Genomic DNA, 19,123 nt, shown 5'->3' on the forward strand with positions numbered 1-19,123 from the left:
TGAAAAACCCATGCCCGCACAAACATCTGCACACAGACGTGTACACAGCTGTATTCATAATTGCCAAGCCTTGGTAGCAAGTAGAATATCCTTCAGCAGGCGGCTGGATAAGCAGACCGTGGTCCGTCCAGATAATAGAATATTACTCAGCACTAAGAAGAAACGGACTGCTGGCCACAGAACATGTGGAGAAGCCTTAAATGTGTGTCACTAAGTGGAAGAAGCCAATCTGAAAAGGCCACATACTGTATGATTCCAATTACTTGACATTCTGGAAAAGGTAAATCTGTGGGCACGGTGAACAGATCAGGAGTTGCTGGGGTGGGGGTAGGGGTGACTGAATGGGGATTGGAGGATTTCCAGGGCAGTGAAGATTCTCTGTGTGATCCCATAATGACAGATACGTGTCCTTATACATTTGCCCAAATCCGTAGAATGTCCACCACCTGGAGTGGTGCCTTAGGCAAGCCGTACATCTGGGTGACGATGACGTGTCCGTGTGGGCTCATCGGTTGTAGCGAAGGTGCTGTCTGCTGGGGGTGTCGACAGTGGAGGCCGTGCACGTGCGGGTGGGACAGGGGTGTGCAGGGATTCTCTGTGCCTTCCACGTAGTTTTGCTGTGAACCTAAAACTGCCCTAATAATAAACTGTGTTTCTGATTGGAGTATTGGTAGTACTTCCCAAATGGTGTAGTGGTGAGGGCTCCGAGTTACAACAAACAAGGCACTTGGAACGGTGCCTGGCTGGAGTCAGCCTACGTGTTTATTATTACTAACAGATTATTCACAAGCATGAAAGTGTTTATGTAGCTGTCCTGTGTCACTCATATACTTGGAAATGTCTGTTTTTGCCCACACAGACTTAAATTTCCAGCCTCAGATTCTTCTACCATGATTGCTGTGTAGAAGGTAATCCGTTGACACGTTTCTTTAATGTGGGCAGAGGGCCTCTTACGTCAGGAGGAGCTGGACGGAGTGTGGGCGGATAACGTGTTCCGTTCCTCAGACATCCTGAGGGTGGGCCGCGGACTTGCACTTCCCACGGGCGCCCGAGAGGACTCCGAGCCCCAGAGCAGGTGGGAAGGGTGACGCCACACCCCCGACCTCCCGACTTCTCAGGGCTGTCCCCGTCAGCTCTCCCAGAAGTACACACGCAGGCTTTTTGTGCGGAAGGCAGAACGGAAGGCAGTGACCTCAGAACCCCTCAGGCTGTCACGGAGCCTGGCTCTTGGGCCAAGTGACTTTTTTATGAAGTAGAACATTCTTTATGTCAAACTCTTACTCGGTGACGACTCTTCCTAACAGTATGAGTAATCGTCCATTGCTGTTCTGAGTTTTAAGTATTAGGTACTAATTAGTGAGCCTGTGATTAATTCTGAATTTTCAGTCATTTCGAGGGACTTCTTGAGATGAAAGCAAATTGCAGGATAGAGTGAGCAAAATATCTGTTATTAGCAGCAGGAAATGAAATTAAATAAGAGGATTGTGCAGTGAAATGACAGGATTACTCTTCAAACCCTCTTTCTCCTGACTCTACAACCAGGACACAAAATCAGTCCAGTTGTGGATGCAGCTAATGGTTCATAAATCTTCTTCAGAAGGTCAGCCGTTACCAACTGCTGGCAGGACTGTTTTACACGTCATGAAGGCAGTGCTTTACAGATTCTTATAAAATGTTACGATACTGGTTTGCAAATTAAAACAACAGCAATATATCGGATACCTACATGCCAGACATTGTGTTAGAAACACACACACACACACACACACACACACACGTAGTTGTTCTTTATCCTCACAATAAGCTAGGAAAGTAGTCTAATAATAATCCCCATTTTACAGGGGAGAAAATTGAGGCTGAAAATGGTTCCTGTGGCCAGCAATGAACAGAGTCAAGGTTTTGTTTGTTTGTTTGTTTGTTTGTTTTAAATATGAAATTTATTGTCAAATTGGTTTCCATACACCCGGCGTTCATCCCAACATGTGCCTTCCTCAATGCCCATGACCCACTTTCCACTCTGTCCCACCCAAGAGTCAAGGTTTAAACACAGAACTTGTGACTGCACAGGATGGTCTGGCCTAGTTGAGCTGTATGTAATTGGTCAGCAGTTCCTCTAGTTGGACTGGACATCAGTGTTTTCACACAGTGAACTCCACAGTGGACACTCCTGCAGAGTCCCCTAGCCAGGGCCAAGGGGGTTTCTGCTTCCAGCCATGGTGAAGTTGCGGAGAGCAGGGTTACCTTCTGCCTTAAACAACTAGAAAACCAGTTGAAATATACAAAACTGGGTTTGGGACAGTGGAAAGCAGGCAGCTCGGGACCATGATCTCTGTGAGAGACAAGAAGAAGACGCGCGTGAGCCCAGGATTGGACTCCCGGGAGGCAGTTCCCAGGCTGCCTTGTGGGACGGGGACAGACACAAAGCTACCTTGGATATTCACTGAGAGCTGAGGTGGCTGGAATTTGCGGTGAAGGGCCCTGGCGGGAAGGAAGTGGCACGGAGAGGGCCATGGACGTGTGCAGAGGGCCTGCTGGGCTCCGCTGACCTGTGTTTGACTGAATACTGACCATGCGAGCTACCCAAGGCCAGGGGTGGACACAGAAGGAGTGGACAGAATACCTTCTGGGGCTCTCAGACAGCTGGAAGGAGTTCACGTTCCCACCAGCCAGACAAGAAGGGCCTCACGATACTCAGAGCAGCAGGTGGAGGCCTGGAAAGGTGTCAGCTTAGCGATGGGACTAAGCCTAAAACGAAGGCTGCTGTAGAGCTGCCGTCCTGATTGCATAGAATTCGTCTAACGAGATGAGGACAAGAGGTTAGGAACTGAGACCTGTTGGATAAGCAGTGGGGATTCCCCGGAGGAAGCTGGAAGGTGAGGCGGGATAGAAGAAGGACCGGTGTTCCGGCAAAGAGGAAGGTCGCTGAGTTTGTGGAGCCGGGGGCCACCGGGCTTTGTGGATACAGGTAGTGATGGGCAACTGCATGCATGGAAAGGGGCCTGCGTGGATGCCCTTCATTTTCTCCTTTAACTCTCAGTCTCAGAAAGGGCTTGAAATATACTCTTTCCCAAACTGATGTTGATTATATTCTCAGATCTCTGAAAATTTATAATTTAACACTAAGTATGTATAGTAACTCTCAGGTAATTAGACCAATAAAGAAGACACTCCATTTGTTGCACCATTTTTCCTTGGTTAGAAGGATTACTTTTAATAAAAGGCACGTATTCGTGTTGTTGGCAAAAGCACAGTATTTAAGGACTGCCTGGGTGGCTCAGTTGGTTAAGGGCCTGACTCTGGATTTCAGCTCAGGTCATGATCTCACAGTTGGTGGGATCAAGCCCCGCATCGGGCTCTATGCTGACAGCCTGGAGACTGCTTAGGATTTTTTCTCTCTCCCCCACTCTCTGCCCTTATCCTGCTTATGCTGTCTCTTTCTCTCTAAATAAATAAATAAATAAATAAATAAATAAATAAATAACACAGTGTTTAAGCTATATAAATGTAGGTGATTTACAAAGAGTTTTGTTTTACTGTTCTTTTTTATTTATATTCTAGTTAGTTAGCATACAGCGTGATAATTTGTTTCAGGAGTAGAATTCAGTGATTCAACACTTAGGTATAATACCCAGTGCTCATCCCAACAAGTGCCCTTCTTAGTACCCATCGCCCATCCCCCACCCACCTCCCTCCATCAACCCTCAGCTTGTTCTCTATTGTTAAGAGTGTCTTGTGGTTTGTTTCCCTCTCTTCTCTTTTTCTCCCCCTCCCATATGTTCATCTCTTTTATTCCTCAAGTTCCACATATGAGTGAAGTCATGATATTTCTTTCTCTGATTGACTTATTTCACTTAGCATAATACACTCTAGCTCCATCCACGCTGTTGCAAATGGCAAGGTTTCATTCTTTTTGATTACCAAGTAATACTTCATTGCATATATGTATACCACATCTTCTTTATCCATTCTTCAGTCTGTGGACATTTGGGCTATTTCCGTAGTTTGGCTGTTGTTGATAGCAATGCTATAAGCATTGGAGTTCACATGCCCCTTTGAATCTGTATTTTTGTATCCCTTGGGTAAATAATAGTGCAATTGCTGGGTCATAGGGTAGTTCTGTTTTTAGTTTCTTGAGGAACCTCTATACTGTTCTCCAGAGCGGCTGCACCAGTTTGCATTCCCACCAGCAGTGCAAGAGTGGCCCCCTTCCTTTGCGTCCTCCCCAACACCTGTTGTTTCTTGTGTTGCTAATTTTAGCCATTCTGACTGCTGTGAGGTGGTATCTCATTGTGGTTTTGATTTGCATTTACCTGAGGGTGAGTGATGTTGAGCATCTTTTCATGTGTCTGTTAGACATCTGGATATCTTCTTTGGAAAAGCTTATGTCTTCTGCCCATTTTTGAATTGGATTATTTGGTTTTGGGGTGTTAAGTTTGGTAAGTTCTTTATAGATTTTGGATACTAACACTTTATCTGATATGTCATTTGCAAATATCTTCTCCCATTCCATAGCCTGCCTTTTAGTTTTGTTGATTATTTCCTTCACTGTGCAGAAGCTTTTTATCTTGATGAGGTCCCAATAGTTCATGTCTGCTTTTGTTTCCCTTGCCTTCGGCGATGTGCCTAGTAAGAAGTTGCTATGGCCTAAGTCAAAGAGGTTGCTGCCTTTGTTCTCTAGGGTTTTGATAGTTTCCTGTCTCGCATTAGGTCTTTCATCCATTTTGAATTTATTTTTGTGTATGGTGTAAGCAAGTGGTCCAGTTTCATTCTTCTGCATGTCGCTGCTCAGTTTTCCCATCACCATTTGCTAAAGAGACTCCCTTTTTCCCATTGGACATTCTTTCCTGCTTTGTTGAAGATGAGTTGACCATATAGTTCTGAGTCCATTTCTGGGTTTTCTATTCTGTTCCATTGATCTATGTGTCTGTTTTTGTGCCAGTACCATACTGTCTTGATGAGTACAGCTTTGTAATATAACTTCAAATCTGGCATTGTGATGTCTCCAGTTTTGTTTTTCTTTTTCAGGATTGCTTTGGCTATTCAGGGTCTTTTGTCATTCCATACAGATTTTAGGATTGTTTATTCTAGCTCTGTGAAAAATGCTGGTAGTATTTTGGTAGGGATTGCACTGAATGTGTCACTTGCTTTGGGTGTTATTGACATTTTAACAAGGTGACTTTTATAAAGTCACGTTAGGATACATATGATATTCTTTGAAGATGGGCCATCTTTAATTTTGTCGTTTAACTATTATGCTTTAGCAATACTGTCATGCTGCAGTAGGGACAGCATTTATCACTCCAAAATGGGAGATATTAAATTAGGATTTACATGTTGTACTGGAGAAGGTTTTCTTATTGTGGCAGAAAAGTTGAAGTCATAGGAAAAATCTTACAGGTTGGACTATATAAAACAGGACTGCTAGGCAAAACACACCATAAACATATGCAAGACATGATAAACTGTAAAAAAAAAAAAGTGGTATTTTAATTAAGTTTTTAATTTTAATTCCAAGCAGTTGACATTCGGCATTATATTAGTTTCAGGTATTCAAAAATAGTGACTCAGCACTTCCATGCATGGCCCTGTGCTCATTGCAACAAGTGCACTCCTTCATCTGCATCTCCTATTTCCTCCATCCCTTCGCCCACCTCCCCGCCAGTAACCAGCAGTGTGTTCTCTTAAGAGTCTGTCTCTTGGCTTGTGTCTCTCCTTTTTTATGTTTATTCTTTGTTTTGTTTCCTGAATTCCACATGTGAATGAAATCATATGGTATTTGTCTTTCTCTGACTGATTTCACTTAGCATGATACTCTCTAGCTCCATCCACGTCATTGCAAATGATAAGATTTCAGTCCTTTGTATGGCTGAGTAATATTCCGTGGTGTCTGTACCACATCCTCTTTACCCCTTCATCTATCAGTGGACACTGGATTCCTTCCAGAGTTTGGCTATTTGTCAGTAGTGCTGCTATAAACATTGGAGTGAATGTGCCACTTCAAATCAGTATTCTTGTATCCTTTGGGTAAATACCTAGTAGTGCAGTTACTGGATTGTGGCGTATTTCTATTTTTGAGGAACTTCCATACTGTTCTCCAGAATGGCTGCACCAGTTTGCATTCCCACCAACAGCACAGGATGGTTCCCCTTTCTCTACATCCTCACCATCACCTGTTGTTTCTTGTGTTGTAAATTTTAGCCATTCTGACAGGTATGAGGTGATATATCTTCATCATTTTGATTTTTATTTCTCTGATGATGAGTGATGTTGAGCATCTTTTCATGTGAGGGCCATCTGGATGTCTTCTTTGGGAAAATGTCTGTTCATGTCCGCTGCCCGTTTTTAAATTGGATTATCTGCTTTTTGGGTGTTGAGTTGTATCAGTTATTCATGTATTAGATACTAATCCTTTATCCGATATGTCTTTTTTTTTTTTTTTTTTTTTTAGTTTCTATATCATTTATTTCTGCTGTAATGTTTATGATTTTCTTCCTTCTACTATTTTTGGGTTTTGTTTGTTATTTTTCCAGCTCCTTTAGGTGTAAGGTTAGGTTGTTTATTTGAGATTTTTCTTGTTCTTTTTTAAAAATTTGTGTTTATTTTTATTTTTCATTTATTTATTTTTTAAATTTTTTAAATGTTTATTTTTGAGACAGAGAGAGACAGAGTGTGAGCAGGGGAGGAGCAGAGAGAGAGGGAGACAGGATCCAAAGCAGGCTCCAGGCTCTGAGCTGTCAGCACAGAGCCTGACATGGGGCTCGAACCCACAAACCGTGAGATCATGACCTGAGCTGAAGTCGAACGCTCAACCGACTGAGCCACCCAGGCACCTCTCTTATTCATTTTTTTTTTTTTAAAGAGTACAGGGGAGAGGGACAGAAGGAGAAAAAGGGAGAGAATCTTAAGCAGGCTCCATGCTTCATGCTTACGCAGAGCCTGATGTGGGACTCAGTCCCATGATCCTGGGATGGTGACCTGAACCTAAATCAAGACTTGGGCGCTCAACTGACTGAGCCACCCAGGCACCCTGAGACTTTTCTTGCTTCTTGAGGTAGGCCTGTATTGCGATAAACTTCCCTCTTAGAACCACTTTTGCTGCATCCCAAAGATTTTGGACCACTGTGTTTTCATTTTCATAATTTTTTTTTCTTCTTTGATTTCTTGGTTGACACATTCGTGTGTGATTTTTTTTTTAATGAAGCCTTGATATTCTTAATATAAAAAGACATCTTGTAAGTCAATAACAAAGGGGCAGATGTCCCCATAAGGAGAAGAGCTAAGCCCTGAAGCAGGAAGTGTATTAATACATTAATTAAAAAAAATTTTTTTTAACATTTATTCATTTTTGAGAGAGAGAGACAGAACATGAGTGGGGGAGGGGCAGAGAGAGAAGGAGACACAGAATCGGAAGCAAGCTCCAGGCTCTGAGCTGTCAGCACAGAGCCCGATGCGGGGCTCAAACTCACAGACTGCAAGATCATGACCTGAGCCGAAGTCGGACACTTAACTGACTGAGCCATCCAGGTGCCCTGATAAATTTATTTTTCAAATTGAGTATAGTTATATTAGTTTTAGGTATATAACATAATGATTCAACATTTATATATGTTATGAAACGATCACAGTAAGTCCAGATACCATCTGTCACCATGCAAAGTTATTACAATATCATTAAGGCTTTTAGGCTTTCACCATGGTGTGTGTTGTTAGCTGTCAGTTTGTCTCTGTAATATCCTTACCTTGTAGATAGCACTGTTCACTGGAATATCATGTGAGCCTTGGGTTCAGTTTTAGGTTTTCTAAGAGCAACATTAATAATAAGAATCAGAACATTAATTTTGATAATGTATTTTATTTAACTCAGCATATCAAAAATATTTCAATGTAAAATCAGTGTAAAAAATTATTGGGGCGCCTGGGTGGCTCAGTCGGTTGAACGTCCGACTTCGGCTCAGGTCATGATCTCACAGCTTGTGAGTTCGAGCCCCGCGTCAGGTTCTGTGCTGACAGCTCGGAGCCTGCAGCCTGCTTCGGATTCTGTGCCTCCCTCTCCCTCTGCCCCAACCCACTCTCATTCTGTCTCTGTCTCTCTCGAAAATAAATAAATATCAAAAAATTTAAAAAAAAATTATTAGTGAACTATTTTAGTCTTTTTTGTATTAGGTCTTCAAAATCGTGTTTGACACTGACAGCACATCTCATGTCTACACTGTCCACATTTCCAGTGCTGGGGAAACACAGAGCTAATGACTATTAGCAGAAGTCCAGCACTTGGTAGGTGATTCATAAATGCACATCCCATAAGCAAACTCTCAAAAAGTAATCTGTTTTTTTTCTCAACAGACTACCATGCCTGCGGGAATCTTGCCTCAAAATGAAGAGCCATACTCCACTTTGGTGAACGACAGTCCATATGCTGCCAACATGAAGGGTAAGTTCTTTGATACGCTTTTTGATGCTTTGTGCAGAGTAGCGTCTAATGAAACAGATGAGTAGACATGATGGAAAAGGCTCGAGGCCTCGCACTGGAATCCCAAGTGCAGTCACTGCTTATGGCTCTTGTTGAGTTCTGCCTCCCTGTTTTGAGCTGTTAAAACTCCTTTTCAAAATCTTGAGTGAGCGGTCTTTTGAGAAGGAATGTTGGAAACAGAGTTTGCCTCCCGCATTATCCTTAGACTGAAATGACCTCTTCCTCTCACTTCTAGCCTCCTTGTGAGGCAAGCTTTCTCTTCCATCCCTCACAAGTGTCACTTCGAAGCAGGTGCCCCTGCTCCTCCCAGTTTGTTTCTTCTCCATTCCATCCCACACAGTTGATTTTTCACATGGTAGCCCTGGGAAGAAGGGTGCTGTGACGGGGACCCTTGCTGCTGTCGCAGCTACTAGGCTGCCGACTGATTTCCTGCCAGGAGCCATCAGCCAGACGTCAGGTCATTTTTTTTGGCAAAACCTTTGCATGGTTTTGGTCCTGCCCTGTTCACTTGTAGATAGCACTGTTCACTGGAATAGTTCACTGTTCACGTTAGGGCTCCTGTATCGGGAACCTTGAAGGGCTTCCCCCTGCGTCAGATGAGGTAACGTACAGAAAGTGAAGAGGCAGGGGTCTGAAGGTATTGGAGTCCCGCACTTGCCGGGAATAATGGGCTCTGTTGACTGTTCTCTCGTAGGACTCTGACCACCCCACCAGGGGGAGCCCTCTGTCATCAGGAAACCAGTGTCTCCCTCCTCTTACTTGTCAGAATTCCCCTCTTTGTACTCCCCCCTGCGTCTGTCTGCTCCTGTCTGACTCAGTAGGGACCGGCCTGTTGGTAACCACCGTTTGTGGACAGCGTCTGAGAGCTAACTCACTGTTCGTTTCCCTGCTTGAGAAAGAAGCGCTATCTAATACAAGGGCGGCAGCGGTGCCTCCTTGCTGCTTCCTTTGTACGGCATGTTTTTTGCCTAAAGGACGCCCCAGCTAACAACCCCGAGTCAGACCTTTTTCCCTCTCCCTTCTTCTGTCGAAATGTCCCCTCTTAGCTGGTGTGTCCCATCAGGGATTTTCTTGGCTTCTGAGATGGGCAAGTCTTCGTCGTACAGGAGAGCCAGGTGACGGCATCCCTGACCGAGTCCCGTGATGTCCCCAGACTGCGGTGACAACCAGAAAACCTGATGTGTTTTCAGATGCCCTGGGGGAGGTCGTCATACCCATGTTGTGATCCTCTAGAGAAGCTGGTTTTACCTCTCCTAAAGCCATCTCTTTAATTGAAAATCTCCTCATGTATAAAATGTAGCTAATTTTTAATTAGGAAAAAGTCTGGAGAAATAAGAAACTTACTTTATATCTAACTTTTTTAGAGTGAGTCTCATCTCTAAAGGTAGTTCTACCTATTGGGTTAACATTGGGCTAGGAAGCATTTTTTTTTTTTAATGTTGGCTAATGAACCATAAGGAAATTTAATTAGGGGGTCAGTAAGTAAAGTATTTAAATTATTTTTAAAGGAAAATAGAAAGAAAACTCAACAAGAACTAGCTTTAGAATGAGACAAACCTAGATATAAATATTCTACTTTTTGGAAAAAAAATTTGTGGGGAAATTTCAAACATTCACAAAAGTATATAGAATACTACAAAGATCTCTGTGGAGGTACCACTGCCTGTATGGGTGCCAGTGGAGACCCCACCCCCAGGGAGGTCCCCTTCCCCGAGAGGTACCGTCCCCCATCTTTAACAATTTCGGCTCACTCACTTCCTCTACTCCTTTGCCTGCTTCCATATTACTTCATTTCATTCCTTAACCATATCACCATCACCATAACTAGAAAAATTTAACACCGGTCACCTAATATCCTCAATACCTGAACATTGTTCAGATTTCTAGCTGTCTCATAGACGTATGTATGTTTGTTTGCATCGGGATCCAACAGAATCCATATTGCATAATTGGTTGATATGTATCTTACATCTGTTTTACATGTGGATTTCTCTCTCTCTTTCCTTACAATTTATTTTTGAAGAAACCAGGTTTTTTGCCCTATGGAGTTTCCACAGTCTGTATTTTTCTGATTTTATTCCCACATTATTTCCTGTAAACTGGATTAGTGGAGGGATGTAGAGCCTAGTCAAGTTTTTTTTTTTTTAATTTACAACCATATTTCATGGATGGCACTATATTCTTCCATCAGAATGCCTGTGATGTCTAGTTGTCTCTCGTGATGTTAGTTCTTTCATTTTGCAAGAATTTCAGACTCATAGAAAAGCATTAAAAAAATCCCTAAATGCTGTTCACCCAGAGACTCCCTCTCAAGTTTGGTCAGCTGTTCCAGTAACATCCTTTAACAGCAAAAGGATACTTGTCATGTTTTTCCAGTTTCTTTCTGTGACCACAGTCCTGCCTTGATGTCTGTGAAACTTCCAGGCCAGGTACTTTGCAGCATATTCCTCACTGGGGGTTTGTCTGCTGTTTCATCATAACACCGTTAAGGTTTTGCGTTTCTGGCAGGAACATCACAGAAATGACTTCATTCTCTTCTCACGGCATCCCATCAAGTGACCCAGAACGCCATCTTGCCACATCCCTGGGGTGCTCAGTTTGGTCCCATCAGTGCAGTGGTGTCTGCGGGCTGTATCCACTGTAAGTCGTTCCTTCTCCCTTCGACTTCGTACTTGGTGGAGAGGCGCTGGGAGGCTGTGGGCACCTGGTCTTCACCCAGCTCTCTCCCAGCCCCGCGGCATCCGCTGGCGTCTCTTGCCTGAATTAAGTATTGTGATGACAGATGACGGAGGGGAGGCTTCCTGACCCCATCACTGCTTCTGCATTTCTTAGCTGGCATTCTCCAGGAGCAGTTCCCCTTCCCCTTGGTTCATTCAGTTATTCTCCGTTCCGGCGTAGATCGTCATCTGTGCAGGGAGTGTACTCTTTCACTGTCCTTTGTTTTCGCACTCCGCTGTCCCCCATTGGGCCAGAAGAGCCTCTCCAGCCTGTAGCTGTGTCATCTGGACACGTCCCTGCTCCCTGCTCCCTGCTCCCTGCTCCCTGCTCCCTGCCTCCTAGCCCAGCAAGGTCTTTGGTGTCCTCTTGTACCTTTCCTGGTCCAGCCCTGAAGTCACCCGTTTCTGCCAGGAGCTCTGGTTCCTTCCAGTGCGGAGTGGTGTTGGGAAACCCAAAATGTGTCCCCAAGCTCCCTGCAGGACAAAGCCAGGAAGTGTATGTTATAAGTGTGCATAGATATCTACCCGCTTTTATACACATATTTGTTTTTATATATTGAAAACTATGAGTTCATATTGGTACTTGCTGTTGTCTCATCCATCACTGTACCATCGTTCTAGCTTTTCCCCTTACTGAGTTTATAATTCCCTTCTCCAAGAATGAGGAACCCTACTCTTATTTAGTGAGTCCTCCTTTTCATTCATGACCCGTCTCCCAGCCCCGCCCTGCCATCACTTGCCTCCGCTCGCTCTTCCACACAGGGCCTGTGCCCTGCTGGCTCGAGTGCCATAGACTCTGCTACAGCTGACCCTTGAGCAGGCGGGTTTGGACCCTGACCACCAGCACAGATGAAAATCCACATATAACTTTTGACTCCTTGAAAACTTAACCACTAATAGCCTCCTGTTGACTGGGAGCCTCACCAACAACCATTGATTAACACAGATCTTGTGTGTTATGTATTGTATTTTTACAATAAAGTAGCTAGAGAAAAGAAGATGTTATTAAGAAAATCCTAGGGAAGAGAAACTACATTTACAGTACTATATGGTATTTATCCAAAGACATCTGCTTATATGTAGACACATGGAGTTGAAACCCATGTTGTTCAAGGGTCACCTGTGGTTGCCTTCCTTGTGTGGGGCCTGACCTTTGCTAAGTAGGCCTGCTTTGTGGCTGTTTTTATCTTGATTATGTGTACACTTTTAATTAAAATATTGAGATAATTATACAGTCACATGCAGTTGTAAGTCATATACCCTTTACTCCGTTTCCATCAGTAGTAACATCTTGCGCATCCGTAGTTCAGTGTCCTGGCCAGGATGTCAACATTGTTGCGGTCGAGATACAGGATGGCACTGTCACTGCAAGGATCCCCCCTATTGCCTTTTGTAGCCAGACCCACTTCCTCCCATGAGCCTGGCCCCTGACAAGTACTCATCTGTTCCCACTTCTATGATTTTGTCATTTCAGGAATTGTATGTAAGTGAAATCACACAGCATGTAGCCATTTGAGTCAGCTTTTTCCACTTGGTGTCCTTCTGTTGGTGTTGTGTATCCACGGTGTACTTGTTCTTAATGCCAAGTGGCCTTGCCTGGTAGGGGTGCACCACGGGGTGTTTATCCTTTCACTCCCCAAAGGATGGCCAGGTGGTTTCCGTTTGGGGCTCTTGTGAACACACGTGAGCAGCTTTATGTGTGAGCGGGAGTTTTCCTGGCTCTGGGGTCAGGGGTCAGGGGTCAGGAAGGAACTTCCTAGCTCACACAGTAGTCGCATGTTCAGTTTTACAGGAAACTGCCCAAGTGTTAACCAAAATAGCTGTGCCATTTTGTGTCCCCCAGCAGTGGACGAGTGGTCAGCTTTCTCTGCTGTTTCACTGTCCCAGCAGGTGCGTGCTAGTGTCTTATTGTGGTTGCTCAGCTCACTCACTAGGTCTAGGAGGCTTTTGGAGATTCTTTGCGATTTTGTGTGCAAACAATCACATCGGCAAATAAGAGCAGTTTTAGTTCTTTCCTTTGCAATCTGTATGCCAGTATTTCTCTTCTTGCCTTACGGTAGTGGCCTAGCGTGTGTGCTGAGCAGAGAGAGTTAGCAGGGCCACTGGCCTTGCCTTCCTCCTCCCTCAGGGAGAAGACCGTGTTTCACCTTTCAACATGATGCTTACAGATTCTGGCAGGTTCTCTACAACAAGTTGAACCAGTTGCCCTCTGTTGTTAGCTCACTGAGATTTTTTTGGTCATGAATGGCTGTTGGAATTTGTAGAATGCTTTTTCTGTGTCATTTGATAGAATTATTTTTTCTTTAGCTTATTGCTATGGTAGATTTTATTGGTTTTCAATATTTAACCATCCTTACCATACCTACAATAAATCCCGTTGGCAATGGCATATAATTCTTTCTGTGCATCGCTGGATTTGGTTTGCTGCTATTTTGTTCAGGATTTTGTGCTTAAGCTCTGGAGAGACGTCGGACTATTGTTCTCTTCTTTTGTACTATCGTTGTCTGCTTTGGTGAAAGAGTAATCCTAGCTTCCTAGAGGGGGTGGAAATGTTCCCTCCTCCCCTGTTTTCTGGAAGACACTGAAAACTGGTGCTCATTCTTTAGATGTTTGGTGGCATTTTCCAGTGTCTCAGCAGTAGCCTTGTGCCCCAGGAGCCTGCAGATTTTTTATCACACAGTATTTTCGAGTAATACTTGAAATTACTTTTCTGCCTTCAAGGTGCTCAGGTGCCCAGACAGGTTAGAACAAGCACATACAATAATTTTCAAATAAGGTTTTCTCTGCTCATCCTGGAATTAGAGACCAGGGTCCCATACTGGGACGCGGGCTGCCGCCATCTTGACAGCTGCCAAGCTGGGGGGGTGGGGGGCGTGGGGCAGGGACAGGCAATCGGTCATCAGAATGGTGTGGTACTGGCATAAAGACAGACATAAACCAGCGAATAGAGTAGGGATCCCAGGAAAAAACCCCGTGCATGTGTGGTTAAATGACTTTTGCCAAGGATAACGAGTCCGTTCATTGGTGTAAAGACAGTGTTTCCATCAGTTGGTGGTGGAAAGACCGGGTGTACATGTGCAAAAGAGTGATATTGGGCCCTTACCTTATGCCTTGTGCAAAAATTAGCTCAAAATGGATCAAAATCCTAAACGTACGAGGTGAAAGTATAAAACTCTTAGAAGAAAACTTAGAGGAAAGGCCTCGTGATGCTGGAGTTGGCAATGATTTCTTGGCTGTGACACAAGAGCACAAGCAACAAGAGAAAAAAATAGGTAAATCAGTCAGACTTCATCAGAATTTAAAACTTCTGTGCTTCAGAAGATGCTGTCAGCAGAATGAAAAGTCAGCCTACAGACGGGAGAGACTGGAAATCACAGAGCTGTCTAATCAGGGACTAACACACAGAATGCATAAAGAACTCCTGCAGCTCAGCAACCAGAAACAAACAACCTGACTCAGAAATGGACAGAGGACTTGAGTAGATGTTTCTCTGGAAAAGATACACAGATGTCTGATAAGCACATGAAAAGCCTGTTTTAACTGTTACGGAAATGCAGATCAGAACCACAGTGAGATAGACTGCGTATCCACCCGGATGGCTGTTACCAAAACAAATGAACTAACCAGAAGTAAGAGGTGTGGGTGAGTGAGAGACTGGAGTCCTTGCATGTTGCTGGTGTGGCAAATGGTTTTACTATGGAAAACAGTATGGCAGTGTCTCAACAAATAAAACAAAATAAATACATGATCCGGCAATTCCACGTGTGGGTATATAACAAAAGAATAGAAGGCAGGGACTCGAGCAGATACTCGTACCCCCGCATTCATACAGCGTTCGCCGTAGCCGGAAGTTGGAGACGAGCCGTGTATCCGTCGGCAGGTGCACGGGGAAAACATGGTGTGGCACATACACACAGTGGAATACGATGCAGCCTTAGAAAGGAAGCAGATTCTGACACCTGCTACAGCGTGGATGAACCTTGAGGACATTACGCTGAGTGAATAAGCCAGACACAGAAGGACAAATACTGTGCGGTTTCTCTTATACAGGAACTGCAAGAGTCAATTCCATAGGGAGGGCGCCGGGTCGGCCAGGGGGGTGGGGGGTTGGGCGGAGTTAGTGCAATGGGGACAGAGTTTTGGTTTAGGAAGATGAAGTTCTGGAGATGGTTGGTGGGGACGGTTGCACAATGTGAATGTACTTAATGCCATTGTACACTGAAAATTGACTAAGATGGTCAATTTTATGTTCTGTATATTTTACCACAGTTAACAAAGGGAAAAAGGAAGGCACTCTCTCTTCCTCTTCTTTTCTCTTCCCTTCCGGAACAAATCCGTGTAAAAGCCACTGGCAGGGCCACGAGATGTGGGTGACGGCAACAGCAGGATGGCGAGCGTGTGAGAAGCTAACCTGACTCAGGGAGTCAGAGCCTGCCTGGGGTTAGCAGGGCTCCTGTGTGTGGCCGGGTGGCCCCGTGTGGAGCATCAGAACAGACACAGGGCCCGGGCTTCCCTGAAGGTGGTGGCAACAGCCGTGAGGGGAGAAGGGTCACACAGAGGGTCCTGGTTAAGGATGACAGAAAAGTAGAGGGGCCCTGTGTGTTGGATTGGAATTGATAGTACTAGGGTGAACTCAGTTTCCAGTTGATGATGCGTGCACGTAGAAATAGACGTGGCTGGGGCGCCTGGGGGGCTCTGTCGGTTAAGCGTCCGACTTGGGCTCGGGTCATGATCTTGTGGTTTGTGGGTTCGAGCCCCACGTCGGGCTCTGTGCTGACGGCTCGGAGCCTGGAGCCTGCTTCGGGTTCTGTGTCTCCCTCTCTCTCTGCTCCTTCCCCACTCGCGCTCGGTCTCTCTGTCAAAAATGAATAAACACTAAAATTTTAGAAATAGTGTGGCTGCAAACATGTGGAATGTGTGCATGCGTGTACATATTTTTTTTTAAAGTTTATTTCAGAGAGAGAGAATGATCGGGGGAGGGGCAGGGAGAGAGGGAGAGAGAATCCCAAGCAGGCTCCACACTATCAGCACAGAGCCCAACCTGGGGCTCAAACTCACAAACTGTGAGATCATGACCTGAGCCAAAATCAAGAGTCAGACACTTAACTGACAGAGCCCCCCAGGCGTCCCACATGTTCATATCGTTTAGCTCTGTGTGCTGAGCAGGCCCGCTGGCGGCAGCATGCCCATAGCCACGAGCACACCCAGCACCCAGACTTGGTTCCTAAATGCTGTTCTTCACCCATGAACCCCCCAGGCTCCGTGGGTCTAATCGTGAGGAAACAGACACATTCTGCAAGCTAAGCGCCTGTACTCCGCAGAAATGAAGGGCGTCAGAGTCCAGCAAAGACTTTGGAGCTTGCTCTAGAGTGAGTGAGAGACGGGACGGCGGGTACAGCGTGTGGTTCTGATGCTGTGGCGTGGTTTGCCGTGAGCAGCACTGAGGTCACCAGGGAAGCTCCAGTGAGGTCTGAGGGATAGCGGCGACTGGTCACGTATCAGTCGTCATCTGATCTGGGGGAATCTAGAGGTTGTCTTTGTCGAAACATACGCTAAATTATTTGGCGTATTGGGTGGCGTGTATGCAGCATATTCTCAGATGGTTCAAGAAAAAATATTCTTTGTATTGTCTTTTTATTTAAGTTTGAGATTGCTTCAAAATAAAAGATAAAGTCTTTTCCAAAAAAATTTTTAAATTGGAACTAAATTGCCCGACTGTGTGGCATGCTGCTGAGCGGTCCGAGACAAAGCTCACGAAGAGGCCATCGGAGACCTTTGCTGGAACAACTTTCCATGGATGGTGGAGGCCAGAGGGATACGGGTGGAAACAGAGACACGCAGCGGCCACCGCAGTCCACTTTTCAGAGTGTTGGCTGTGAAGGGGGACGAAAGGGCCTTGGGAGCGGGGGGCTGCGGGGAAGGGTCTGGACACAGTGACAGGTGCTTGGAAAATCGGGAAGCCGCAGCCCAGGTAGGGCAAGTTTTGGAGAAGTTCTGTCTTCAGATATTTGAACATCTTGCAGAGTCAAAGAGATGCTTCGTGTTAACTTTTAGAGGAAAGGAGCAGAGCCAGAGTTCACAGAGCAGGCGGCTCGGACCGGACGTCGGAAGACACGCTGAGCTATCCAGCAGCTGGACGCTTGTGACTCCTGCGAGAAGCGAGCCCCCTGGGGTAAAACTTGGCAAGCAGACACGGTGCGGTCAGCGTCCTGCCCGACTCCTGGATGTGACTTCCCCGGTGATTGGGGGCTGGGGCCCCGTGGATCTGCGGCTCTCACCACGCTCTTGGGCCCACGGTCACGTGATGTTGTTCAAGTAGGAAGTTCCCAGCCCTTTCTGAAACCTTGGATGTGAGAGAAGTGACCGGTTCTTGGGGTTCCACATCTGCTTTAACCGCCACGTGTGGGAATTGAGGAGAGGACAGTGGCGTTCTCTGTTGCTTCCTGCCCTCATCACAGGGCTAGACAGTTTCACATTTGCAGTGACCAGGACATCCCGGTTCCATAAACATTATTCTGAACTGGGGAAGGTCTGATTGCCCACCTGCACACAGGCCATTGGCCGGGAGGGTGTTACGGCGTGGAGATGGGCACCCGGCACCCCCATTCTTCATGCCTTGAGGGGCCGTTTGTGCGTTGGTGATGACAGCAGCTTGGGGCACAAAGGGTTGGTCGTGGGGATTATCCTTTATTGTTTTCCTACTTCTTGGAGCCTGGTTTCTTTTTACACACAGCATATTTGGAAGTGAGGAGAAGGTAAGAATAGTAGCAAGGTAGGGTCCCCATGAGTTTATGTTTAGGGAATGTAGAAAACTGACATTTTTTTATTATGTATTTAGACAAATATGTTGGCAGAGCAGTGAAAACAAATGAGTTATTAGCAGGTGAGTGGGAAGGCCCTTGTGGCAAATAAATTAGAACTGTGGGCCAACAAGGAGCTTATGATAATGGTGTTTTCTCTGTGGCCACCAGGAAAAAACGCTCTTTACCTTTTAAGTGTCTGCTGACAGCATGGCCCTTCACAAATTACTCTGACTTTAAAAAATTCTGCTTTATATATAACGTAAAATAGGAATTAAAAGTCTTTTTGCTTCTGTTTATCTAAAGAGAAGTCTTCTATTTTTTTTTCCTATTGGGGATTTAAATATTAAAATGTTATTTCTAAGCGTCTGAATAGTTCATCATTAGCCATCTATAATTCATCCCAATTATAAGTTATAATAATTTAATAGAAATAAATTCATAAATATAAATTATAAATTAAATTTTTTAGTGGATTTTTAGGTTGTACAAATATGCTTTTTTTTTTTTTTAATTTTTTTTTTCAACGTTTTTTATTTATTTTTGGGACAGAGACAGAGCATGAACGGGGGAGGGGCAGAGAGAGAGGGAGACACAGAATCAGAAACAGGCTCCAGGCTCCAAGCCATCAGCCCAGAGCCTGACGCGGGGCTCGAACTCACGGACCGCGAGATCGTGACCTGGCTGAAGTCGGACGCTTAACCGACTGCGCCACCCAGGCGCCCCCAAATATGCTTTCTTAATGAACACAAAAGAAGAGATCAGTTTTGTACAAGTATAGTATCTTCTCTTCCAAGACTTGGAAAACAGTTTCTTTTGAATTGTTGCATGATTGATTTCCAGTGACTTTCTGTGAACAAAAACGTGGTTTTCACAGGCCACAAATTAAGGAGATGTGAGATTTCTGAGGTCAGGGAGGAGGAAACAAAGCATCTCTGAGATGGCTTTCCTCGATCCTGTTTTAATGCCGTGTTTCTCTCTGACCTGAGAAAAAAAACCTGTGTTGAGTTTTTAAAAATATTTCCCCTTCCAGTGTCTTCACACGTGGTTGTTGAAACGGGTGAAGACTCAACCAAATGGAAGTCTGAGCTTCGGTGGTGAAGTCTGCTCACCAGCCACCTCACCCCTGGGGGTTT

General features: G+C 45.0%; 1 protein-coding gene across 5 annotated transcripts in view; it reads left to right on the forward strand.

Annotated features, from left to right (window-relative positions):
• The window catches only part of PTPDC1 (protein tyrosine phosphatase domain containing 1), a 64,926-nt gene that overhangs the window by 26,847 nt on the left and 18,956 nt on the right, over window positions 1-19,123 (forward strand). For 2 of the 5 annotated variants that reach the window (XM_047100682.1, XM_047100706.1), the window contains exons 1-3: window positions 701-1,075; window positions 1,842-2,965; window positions 8,344-8,431. In XM_047100682.1, the coding sequence (XP_046956638.1) occupies window positions 8,350-8,431 (82 nt within the window). In that variant the 5' untranslated portion in view covers window positions 701-1,075; window positions 1,842-2,965; window positions 8,344-8,349. The other 3 variants (XM_047100695.1, XM_047100689.1, XM_047100701.1) reach the window with 3 other exon arrangements.

This window comes from Lynx rufus, unplaced genomic scaffold, assembly GCF_022079265.1.
Source record: "Lynx rufus isolate CCGP_SWC_20201006 ecotype Redwood Valley unplaced genomic scaffold, mLynRuf1.p SCAF_10, whole genome shotgun sequence".
NCBI classification, from domain to species: domain Eukaryota; kingdom Metazoa; phylum Chordata; class Mammalia; order Carnivora; family Felidae; genus Lynx; species Lynx rufus.